The 11,925-nt window shown below is 42.4% G+C and overlaps 1 protein-coding gene across 1 annotated transcript in view; it reads right to left on the bottom strand.

Moving 5' to 3' along the window:
• GUCY2C (guanylate cyclase 2C) overlaps window positions 1-11,925 on the bottom strand; it is a 47,209-nt gene that overhangs the window by 17,407 nt on the left and 17,877 nt on the right. The window contains exons 11-16 of the mRNA XM_009647792.2: window positions 8,165-8,246; window positions 5,734-5,839; window positions 5,113-5,175; window positions 4,445-4,516; window positions 3,384-3,488; window positions 1,951-2,037 (exon numbers count right to left, since the gene is read on the bottom strand). Of these exons, the coding sequence (XP_009646087.1) occupies window positions 1,951-2,037; window positions 3,384-3,488; window positions 4,445-4,516; window positions 5,113-5,175; window positions 5,734-5,839; window positions 8,165-8,246 (515 nt within the window). The remainder of the gene's footprint in view (window positions 1-1,950; window positions 2,038-3,383; window positions 3,489-4,444; window positions 4,517-5,112; window positions 5,176-5,733; window positions 5,840-8,164; window positions 8,247-11,925) is intronic.

The following is an 11,925-nucleotide window of genomic DNA, read 5'->3' as shown; positions in this document are numbered from 1 at the left end:
GGGGAAGGGCAGGGGGGGTAGTAAATGGAGCAGATTTAAGGCTTTCCCTTTGTCCACCCCACCTCCTCTAGCGGACTAGGGAATGCTCTAGGTGTAGTCACTGCTGAGCTGGCTGTACCAGGGAATAGAAATTATACAACCTCTTCTGTTCAGAAACACTTGTGCAGCAGGTTCTGTGCCAGATGAAGAGCAGATTAAGTACAAGAACTGTCTGGGCAAGCGTAAAAGCAGAGTGTAGGAAAGTGATGGTGTGGAGAGGGAGGAGCATATCAAGAGGAAGGCAAAGGAACCGCAGGAGCGGGATTTTAACATCCTGGAGAGCTGGGGCTGGGCTTGAAAAGGGCAGATGCTGGGATGACAGGAACTGGAGCTGAAGGGCTATGAAGTGACTTATGTAAAGCGAGAAGCCATTCAAGTAAAAATAGACAGCGTGCCTGGAGGTTGGGAAGTTGTGGTTTGGGAAAAGCAATACAAGAAGTTCATGGAAATGTCTAGGTCCCAGGGGCTCCACCACAGCATTAGGTCAAGGAATAGGAAAGGCTGGCAGATCATCCAAATGATGGTAAGTTTCCTGATATTCCTGGGTACATACAAGATTTCAGGAAGATTTTTGTGAACCACCTCTACTAACATGGCTAACAATGCTCAGGAGTCATTCCACAGAACAGATGCAGTGCACTGCCCATTCTCAGACTCCCATGTCCCATTCCCATTCCCAACGTTGCAGTGAACGACTAGTTGGGAAGTCCTGGTCCCAGTGCAGCCACTGGGCATTTGCTTGCTTCCTTCAGAGGGATTTCTCTCTCCTTCTCGTAAACAGAGCCAGTACTAATCCCTATTTTCTTAGGAAATACCTGAAGGTGAACTGCAAAGGGTTAAAAATACCATGGTTTTTTACATGCTATAAGGAGGAAGGGAAATCCCACTGCTGCTTTTTAAAATGAAACCTAATGCTGAACATTAACTGAACTTGAAAGTCATTAACAAGGCCAACAAACTGTGACAATTTGGATTAAGGGGGCTTTACTAAAGAGCAAGATTTTCAATATCTCTTTAAAACAGACACAGTGGAGTCATTCATCGTGGAGACCAAATCTGAACTGATGCACGTAGGGAAACAGGAGGACTGTCCAACTGCAAACCAGCAATAGGAAGAGGAGAGCAGTTGAGCATTAGCTAAAAGGCAGAGTTAATTCTCTACATTACCTGCAGAGGCATAATGAATTATTATACCTGTGAATTATAAAGGTTCCTTAACTCCCAGCTAAACAGATACAAATCTCTAATGTAGAATCGGATTTCCTTTACCGTTCATACTGAGTCTTTCTACAACAAGGACCTAAAATGTAAGGATCTGTTGAAAGCTAGTGAAAACCAGTCTTGGTTTCTGTACAGGATTAATTTCTTCCCTCTCAAACTGCCTGAAACAGATAGCTCTATTTTCTAGTTTCTCACTCTAATGAGTGAGAAAATCAGGATGCAAAATAAACAGCTTAGTTCGAAAAAAGTTTATTCTGTCTCTGAATACAGATAGGAATAATTCCATCATTTTGAAAAAAAATGCAGTTTTCCTTTATATGCCTTACCCGAGGCCACAGACCAGTGTGTTTTGCAGGTCTTGCTTGGTCTCTTGCACAGGGCCTACTAACCAGAGCCACTGGTCAACAGATCTTGCAACCCTCTGATCTTTGGGTCACATTTCTTTGGGGCATACTGCATTTGTTTCTTTACAAATAGCCCAAAGCCAGCTCTGGCTCCCATTTTTCCCTTCAGTTTGAGAGCCACTGGCTCCTCCTGCCTCATACACCTATCCCCAGAAGAGAAAGAGTGGAAAGGCATACATCCTCTAGCAAGGAAAGGAAAAGACCCTGAGAGCTGCCCTTTTCCAGAGGATCCTTTTTGCAAGACAGGACAAGTTGATTTACACTGTGCTATCAGCAGCCCGCTTACCTTGGCAATATCGTACATGACAGAGATTTTAAATTCCCAGTCCATGAATGTGCCATCAGGGTAGGAGATTTTATCATTTAAAACATCCTGTGAAGAGAAGAAAAGAGTGGTTCTAAACTGCGTCAGGGAAAAAGGAGAAGATGAGATATGAGTATCTAAATCGCACAGCCTCTCAACTAGTGACTGAAAGAGGTAGTCCTTCATTTTTTATAGGGAGTACATGCACTAGAGCAGGAATTGACTCAGAAAAGAGAGAATATGAGATATATTTTAGGTTTACACAGAGCTAGAAAATTGAGGACTCCGGAACATAGGAGTTTGTGTAATTAAATGTAAACAGTGAATTTGCTTTTAATAAAGCAAAATAGCTGAGATGGAAACATGCAAGGTGTGCAAGAGGAAGGGAAAGGAATTTCTCTGGTTTGTGCTCACAGTCCATTTCCTACGAATTTACTCATGGCCTTCTAAGTTCAAAGTAGACTGTTCCTTTATCTTAAAGTGCCAGCCATTTACAGTTCTTCCAGCTACTATGATTCCTGTTGCTAAAAGTAAACCTACATGAGTATGCCAGTTTACAAGAAAAGAACTAGAGAGAGAGCTGTTATTTTGCTGCCTTGCTGTGAGTTTGTTCCAGAGACCACTGCTACTGATTAGAGTCTTTGTATGAACTCAGAAGCAGAGACAATGTGTGCCTGCAGAAGAGCTGATGCCACCATTACTTCGTGATTAACACTGAAATAATATTGGTAGTAATAAACTGTAAGTCTTCCCATAACTCTTGCCAGACATCAATTTACCATTTCTTTTTATAAACAGAAATGAGGGGTTGTTGTCCCTTACAGCACAGGATTTGCCATATTCCAGCCTCAAACTGTTTGTATCTTATTAATATGGAATATAGTCTTTTCTCTATCCTTGAACACTCTGTGGACACTGTGGGGTCCACAAGGGCATCAGCAGAGGCAACAGCTTCAGCTTGGAAAACAAAGAAAAAGTTATATCCCATATGCTCCCAATAGGGAACACAATAGAAATACTGGCTGTTGCTGTTGCCTGGGCAGAGCTCTGCCTGTACTTATCATAGAATCATAGAATGCTTTGGGTTGGAAGGGACTTTTAGAGGCCATCTAGTCCAACCCTCCTGCAGTGAACAGGGACACCTTTAACCAGATCAGGTTGCTCGGAGCCTCTGTCCAATCTGGCCTTGAATGTTTCCGTGCTTAGCCTTGCTTGCCCCCCACCTCATCCTCTGGCTGCTGCAAAACATCAGACTGAGAGAATCGAGCAAGGGAGAGGGAATTTGGAGTCAGAAACCTGCCACCACTTGCTCAGCCCATGGCTGCTGCATGAAGGCCAGAGACATAGAGATGGGGATTTTTTTTCTTCTCACTTTGATAATTTGGGAGTGGAAGGAGACCTGCAAAAATTTTTACCCGCAGAGAACCTCTTTCGCAGTACTCAATCACCCCAAAGATCATGGTGTCTATCTTCACAGTCCCATAGAACTTGGTCAGGTTGTAATAATCAATCTGTAGGAGCTAGAGCAGAAACATTGCATCTATTTTTAAAAGCAATCATTGTTAGTACAGAAACACAGGTCAAGGATATTCGTGTGACGTGGCTTTTTATCTCAGGCCCTGATAAGATGTAGGAGTTCCCTTTAAACTGGTGTGTACTAGGGCACTGAGTGAAGTACTTGAAATCATTTGTCATTCCAGAGCCTTCTGGATTAGGGAGGTAAGGGTGGCTGCTGTTGGATACTGCAGGTTAATTCCAGAGCCCACTATTGCCAGAGTCTCCATTATTGCCTCTCTACTCAAACCTCCCAGTTGACCAGAATAGCCATTATGAGTGACAGAATGTTGTGAATCAGTCAGTAAATGAGCAAGTAATAAAATTTAATGATGCTGCATGATATTATGGACTTTGTCCATTTATATAGACAACTGTAGTTAACTTTGGGGTATTTTTAGAGCTTATTGAATTCACAGTATAGCTGTGTTGTGAAAAAAGGAAAACTATTAATTCAAAAGAGATGCCGTACTGCAGCCAAATTCATCTCTCATGTTGGAAGAGTCTGTATGCACAAGTCAGCAGAGAGTTACTAATATTTAAAGAGCTGCACTTGACATTCAATAATAAAATTTAACTACAACATTCCGCTACTAATGAATTAACATGATATGAGCAAAAAGAGTGCATTGCCTTTTAGCATCAGCTATAAAAATGTATTTAGCAAGGCCATGTGACAGAGCATGAATTACTTAATTCATCCTCAGCTTCGCTGGCAAACAATTCAGACTCTCAACTGGTAATGAGAATACACACACAAAGAGAAAGTTCATCAAGCAATATCCTTTGAGGAACTCATTACCCATCCACCTCATAAACATGCACAAACATATGGCTGTTGGAGCTGACAGCAGAAAGCAATGACTTCACTCATAGGCTCCGTCTCACCCTGCAGTGTCCAGTTGCTACATGCGAAAGTTACCTTGTTCAGTTCTATTTTTTGCTTCTCTGAGAAATTACCATCGTTATTTTTGAGATCCTTCAGGATCACCACCTGAAGGAAAAATAACAGTGGGGAAAAAAATCATAGGTTTAGTACAACAGCAATTCATCCTTCTTTTCCAAGAAATATCCATACAAAGAAATACTTCAGAAATACCTGCCTACTTCTTCACTGTTGGAGTTTCAGTTAATCAGCTAATAAGTTACGGAGTTGTATTTCCTTCAAAAGATTTACCAGATAGATAGGAACCATTAGAACTGCCAATTATGCAAATTTTAACTCAACATGAACGTCTCTCAGTCAGGCAGATAGCTCTATGGGATGTACAAGAATTGCCATGTAAATGGTCTGTCCTTCATTAATGTGTTAATCTCCTCCATACCAAAATATATCAGATTCCTGGTCCCTCTGTTTCTGCTTCTGCCCTTCTGCACTAGGCTAGGGGTTCATGGAGCCTAATATTTTGTCTCCTGTCAATAAGCAAAATGCAAAGCACCTGATAGGGAATAAATGACTTATTCCTTCCATAAGATCAAGCCATTTTGTAAGGTCAGGAGAGTTGGAATTGTCTCCAGAGAGGAACAACATCCTCCCAGAAAGAGCCCTCCTAAGCTGAGGAACGAGTGTGGACGCTGCAGTCAGGTTACCTTCTTGTCATATTTGCCTTGGCGCAGTCTCTGGATGGTGTCATGTCTCTTATCTTCATCGATCTGAGAACAAAGAAGAGTAATTAACTTGCAGTTATCACCTACTCCCCACTTGGCAGGTCCAGAGAGATAAGTAATGTCAGTGTGTGCCATGTGTGCTGCACAGCACAGCATAAGCCTCTCTCCAGGGAGTGCCACTGCATGCCACAGAAACTGTGGGACATCCATGCCGCTCCCACGGTTGCCGGGGCCTCCGCCTGCTGCTTTCATGCTCTTGGGCGTTACAGAGGCAATAACAAAGCACAGGGAAATAATTTGTAACAGTGGTGGTGTAGAAGAGACTGGAAATCAATACCTGGTCCATTCCCCCACCACAAAATGAGCTTTACTGTTGGGAAACAGGTATGTTCTATTAGGGAGCAATAGATGGGGAATAATCTCTTTTTCCTCCAATACAGCAAGTGAGGGTTAAAAAAATTTCAAAAAGAAATAATTTTAACAGATCCCTGTTCTATTTGAGCCATAGCCTTGCACTGTAGTTGGAGCATACCAACACCCCAGCGTCGATGGTCTTTAGAAGACAGAATCCAAGACCCAGCTTCAGGCCGATGCTTCTCTTACCTTCAAACTAACTTGACTTGTCTCACTGGTCTCCAGAGGCAAGATTTCCTCAGGCGGTATATGGGACCATTTCTTCCACCGACGCTCATTATCTCTCCTGTACTTCCTGCAAAACAAGCGAACTCCTTCAGAATATCCTCCCAGTGAACCGAAACCTACAACAGGAGGTTAGGACAGGCAAGCTTCCAGTGTGAGGGTGACACAAGGATGGAGTGTCAGGTGGGCAAGGCTTGAGCATAAGCCCTGTGGCTCTCATACCGTTTTCCAGTTTGAGGCTGCTCTAATTCCTCTAGCTTTGGGAAAGCCTAAATGCTCATTCAATTCCATAGACATAGCAGAAGAACAGAACAGATTTAGCAGAGCAACTGCTAGGCAATTGCCAGAGTCTCGGGGGAGGTCAGAACAATTTAAAGCACAAAGGGCTGTCTGGATTTTATGTAGTCTTCTCCATGTTATTGAATGCACTCTAAATGGAGGTCACACAAACAAACACAGGCGAAAGGAAGTCCTGGCATCAATGCTGGATGGTCAGAACTGGTGTGAATACAATGCCAGGAGAGGAGGTAACAATGGTGTTGAGATGAGATGCCTTTTTGTTCGTGTCCCTGTATTCTGCACATTTTGTAAAAATGAGGGAAGAGCCCTCAGAACAGGATGAAGGAAACCTCTGACTCCCTTGCAGAGCTTCAGAACAGACACAGTCTTCTCAGAAAAAAGCTGCAAGAAGACTAGCACTCATCAAACTACCCACTTACCTGTGCAAGTCCTTCTTTTACTAAAAAAAACACTGGAGGGGCTGCAGGGGAATCCCAGCACCCTGATGACTGCTGGCAAATGCTCCAAATGGGATAACCCATGATACTGACTAGTAACACAAATATTCCCTTTTCCAACATATTTTAACTCTCACGTGTGTGAGAAAAGGGAGACCAATAATTGTGATAAGAACTGGTTTTCTCAGTTCAATCTCATAAGCTGTGTTGTATCACCAGGGTGCACTGCAATTCAGACTGGTATCAGCTGATGATTAAGTACATATCAAACCAAATGAAAATCTACTAGGTCTAATATTTAGTTATGTGTTTTGCAGGATTTTGCCTTTTTACTTAGCAATCAGAACCACACAGGGAGGTGAGGGATAGTTCAAGTGTCCTAGAAACTTGGGAGATAAAGAAGGAATAATAAGGCACTTTGTTCATTTTCATAGCTGAATCTCTCTTCTTCTTTGCCTGTTAGGAGACAATCTGGTAGCAATTGGAGTTGAGAAGTTTGCTATTATTTCAATACTAAAAGGGCAAACTTCATTACAAAAAATCCTCAGGAATCTCTTCTATATTTCATGCTTGGGAATATTACAGTGATATGTATGCCATAATAATCTAATCATCTAAACAAAATCCTTAGATTTTATGCATCTGCAAATATGGAAGAGTACAGAACATTTTACAACAAGTTCAAACTCCCTCCAGACAAATTTTTATCAATTTTCATAGCCATTACAAACTTTACCTGTTTAAATGTTAGTGCTTAGATGTGGCAATAATTAGCTCTTCCATTTCTCGAATACAACTGGATGTGTAAGAGTTGTATACCTTCACCTTTGATTTTTCCCTCATGAAAAGCTTTAGTTAGAAAGGCAGATTGATCCACTCAATGTAAGAGGGCCTGGGTAGTATCTGTTTCTCATCAAGTTTTCTTAAGACCTGATCTTACTTTTTCTGAAGTTCTCTGATATATAGCAAAGAGGGATGCTGAGCTACTGAAAACAGATACACAGGTAAGACAATTTTTTTAAATATGAAAGAAAAACATATATTTTGGAAATGGAGTGGCATTTCTTCCAGCAAAAGGAGACATCATTGATTTCTATTTCTCTTTTTTCCATCGTGCTAGAGCTGAACTGTTGTACTTATGAAATTCTAGCTGTTAGAACAGTCAGTACGTGAGGAGTTGGACTGAATGGGAGGGAACTGAAAGACAGGATGAATCCATGCAATGAAAACACCAAGGCCTCGTGGTGTTTTGACTCCTACAGTGACTCAAGACAAATACCTCCTTCTAGATTGAACTTCTATGTCATCAGTAGGTTAAAGAAACATAAGTGAACCCCAAGTAAGCTAAAGATGAGCTGTAAGTGGAAAAAGTCTGAAGATTGGTCTGAGACATATGTTTCTGTGTATGCATAGGAATCAGAGCTTTTTAGCAGATGCAAAAACTCTGAGCCTTGCTGCATCTTCTCCCTTGATTATTAACCTGACATAACAACGCTATGCATGCAAATACTACTTGGCTATTCTAAAGAGTTCACGCTGAGGGCAGCCACCCAGGTATGTAAGGTAAGGTAATGAATGGCTCTTTAAGGAGAGATCAAAGGCATTGCCCTAGGAGGAAAACTGTTCAAGGGCAAACAGAGGGCCAAAGGAGTTGGTACCTTAGAATCAGCAAAGAGATGATCAGAACCAGAATCACAATTCCCGTGAGTGTAAAGACAGCAATAGTCAAGACGTGTGGGCCTGCAGAAAAGACAAATTGAAAAATAAACAACTTGACAGAGAACACTGAAAAACAATATTGTATTTAAGAAATTACCCTCACCCACACATGTGCAAGTCACAGTAGCTGAGCAGTGATACTCTTTGGTCACATCCAATTTGAGAGGCTTCGGTAAAGTGCAGCACTGCTTAGAGATGACACGTGCCTGCCTCTTTCAGTGTGGGATGAAGTATGACCTGGAACAGCATGGTCTTGTATCCCCACCTGAGACATGGGCCCTCTGTAGGGACTCCTAGGTGGGAGGTGAATTTAATAGCACTAAATCTCACATCAGCTCAGCAGAGTTTCCAGGTGTTGCCTCTTTAAAAAGAAGCTAGGATATTCAGGAATAAAGATGACTTTTCTTAGTAACCACATTTCTCCTTTCAATAACTTCTTAAAAGTGGATGGTGAAGGCAAACCTTGGGTATGACTCTCTGTGGGACGGGGACCTAGATGGGGTAAGCAGATGACCATTTGAAATCAGAGTCACTGGCTGGCAAGAAACATTGTTTTCCCCCAGCATACCCAGGGCTTAATGCAAAACAGGCTCTTCATTGACTTCTTTGGATAAGGCTTCCTTTGAACTGGGGAACAAAGGTTTGATCCCTACAGCTTTTATCACTAAACACAACACTCGGTGATGGCTTTCTGATTCAGGCTTTATAACGTACATCTTTTCCTTTCCAGTCCTGCTGGGTACCCAGCCGGTGAGAAAGACATGCTGCTTTGACAGTGAATTTCCTGCAACTACTCATACCTTTGTCACTCAGACTCTTTACTGATATAATTTGCTTCAGGATGGGATACACCTGAAGACCATAGCTTCCACCCAGAATTTCAGCTGATACAGAGTACAGCCACTTGTGGATTCGAAAGGCATTTCTCGCAAGAACTTGTTATCCAAGCAGAGGTCAAGATAAAAATCAGGGTACTGCTTTTAACATGCACAAACTTTTCAACATTTCGCACCTGGGTTCTCCCCTTATTGGCCTAGTTGTTTAAAGTGATTCTGTAGTTGTTGACAGAGCTTTGGAGACTGTGGACTAATTTCTGAACACATCTGTAGACACTGTGTTGGGATGACAAGTGGTACTGAGTGGACTCTTCAATAGGAAATTGGTATGCTATAGAGGGAAATTAATCTGATGCAGCACAAAGCTGCCAGATTAGTGTCCTTGGAAGCTGCCAGGTGCCAAACAATTTGAAAATCAGGCTGTTCAGGCATCTGAGGACTTAGACCCAAAATCACAGAGCACATGAGGGTCCTAGCCCTGAGCAGGCAGGTGGAACTGGTGAGACTGGGAACTGATTATTTAAGGTGGTAATTTTGATTGTCTTAATGTGGAAAAGCAAACTGAAGCCTGTCTTGGAGCTCAGGGGTACTGGGAAGGAAAGTTGTGGCCATCAACATCCTTTGAAGAGCAACAGGCTATTAGTGCAGAGCTTCATCTGGTGGCCATACATCTAGAGTGCACCTACTCTACTGAGCAAGTCTCACGGGCAAAGAAGGTGGAGGATAATCTAGTTTCACAGATTGCCATATTGATGATGGATGGTAAAAGAGCCAAACTACTCAACCTTATTGAGGCTAAAGGCACTTCTGCATGTGTCCAGAAACAGAAATAAAGGCACACAGGAAAATGATAAAGTGTAAAAATTAATTAATAAATAAATAGAAAGCAACAAGACACACACTAGCTGCCTCCAGAATCAAACACCAGCTGGGCAGGGATTTTGAACATACCAATCTAAGTGACTGCATCTGACACAGAATTCAGTTTAGGAACTCTGGATTTTGGACCCAACTTTCTGGCTTTGATTTTTTCTTCTGTGTATCACATCTCCCCACCTTCTTTCTGTGTGTTCCCAGCATCAGTCTTAGGGCCTGCTAGTAACTTAGTAGGAGTCTGATGCTCTCCATTGAAAATTCTCAGTACTACTGTTTCCCACCACCAAGGAAGGCCATTAAGTTACCACTATAAAACGACATATCCATAAGAATGTGCAAAGCCATCTCCTATGGATTCTCTAAAACCTAAATTTTGTGAATAGTGGCTTGCAGTTTATCAATCAGCAGGCTGAAGTTGCCCATGGAAGCGATGTGGGACCACAATTTCTCGTTCCTGAGGCTCTGCTACCACCTCCTGGCTCTTAGCATTACAACACACGAAGGGAGAAAGCCTCACAAATTAACTGTTTTCAGGTCCTCTGGAAGCAGAAACGTTTGTGTATTGAAGGCTGAGCTTATCCATGTGTTGAGTGAGGGTTCAAACTTTCTGAATAATGGCAAAGTGTTCATGAAGCCCCTTTTTTTAAGGGATGCCAGGAGGAAGGAGGGGAGCAGAACTGGGTCAGCTGTTCTCAGTTACAGCTTGTGGAGGAGCAGGGCTCTGGTTGCTCTGTGTGTTCACCTCCCTGGAGGAAAAAAACTATTTCTGGTTGGAAAGTTTTGACTGGCTTTGGCCATATCTAAACTTACTTAAACCTTGGCCACAAAAAGTTGCCCTTTTGGGGAATATATTTGTTTAGAATCACGCTGAAGGAGGTTTATTTTTTAAAAAATGTGAAAACAAAATAATCAAGTGAATGTTAAGCCACTGGTTTGTAGACACTGGCTTTCTGCAATTCCCAAACATTTTTCTTTTGCCCTTGTACAGCAGCTTCAAACAAGGATGTAGTCAGGGGAATGTTTTAAAGATACAGAGATCCTCTGACAACACAGCATGTTGTGGGAAGCAAGGGGTTAATGAGAATGGGTCTGGAACAACACTTGAGAAGGCTGGGGCCAAGCAGCAAGCCCTAATTTGAAGCCATCTGATTTACTTTACTGAGGAATAAAAGTGTTTGAATCCATGTACCGCCTTATAGCAGACAGACTTTTAGTTATCAGAAGGTGTTTGTTCCTCCAGTTATTGGTTTGCATTGTAATATTCCCTAGTGGAGGTAAGCAGTACAGCAAACTAATGGAGGCCTTTAGCAGAGACCTTTAGGAGCAGCACCTTTGGACATTCACTGATGGGAATGACTCAGGTTAAAACTAACCCACCATGCACTAACCCTTGCAACCACCACCACTGCAGTAATTTTCATCCTGTATATCATACCCTGAAGAATGTAACTTTCCATTGCCAGTCACTGTGTGGCAGCAGTTTACACGGGGAAGCAATCCCAATCTGCTCAGGCTGACAAGACTGTACTCTGGTATGCTGAATTACAAAGGGATTCAACTGTTCTATCCAGGAGTTCAAAAGAAAAGGAGGTGGTGATTTCTGGGGTTTCAGATTTCAAGTTTGAGTGGAGATAGAGCAATAACCTAGTTTCCCATTGCCTTTCTGCAAGGAGCCAGCTCCTCTAAGAGACCCCTCCAGAGAAGCACCCTGAATCTGCGCAGTGCTGTGTCCTCCCCCCAGCTCCCTACAACAAGGATAAAGAGGCAGCAGAAGCCACCATGCTACAGCGGTGATAGAGAAATGCAGAGTCAGGTAACTCATCATAACCTTATCTCTGCTGCCTTTCCTGAACAGTCTTTCAAACAATTCACACCACCACCACTGCCATCTTCCAGTGAAGGTTTTATGTTCAGGGATGACCTCTTCCAAATCACACCATGGTATTCCCCACAGTCACTGGTACAGTATGGAGTCTACGAAAGACTTA

This window comes from Egretta garzetta, unplaced genomic scaffold (assembly GCF_000687185.1).
Source record: "Egretta garzetta isolate BGI_Z169 unplaced genomic scaffold, ASM68718v1 scaffold51, whole genome shotgun sequence".
NCBI lineage: Eukaryota > Metazoa > Chordata > Aves > Pelecaniformes > Ardeidae > Egretta > Egretta garzetta.
The sequence above is the reverse complement of the archived record's forward strand: the minus strand, read 5'-3'. Positions and strand labels throughout refer to the sequence as shown.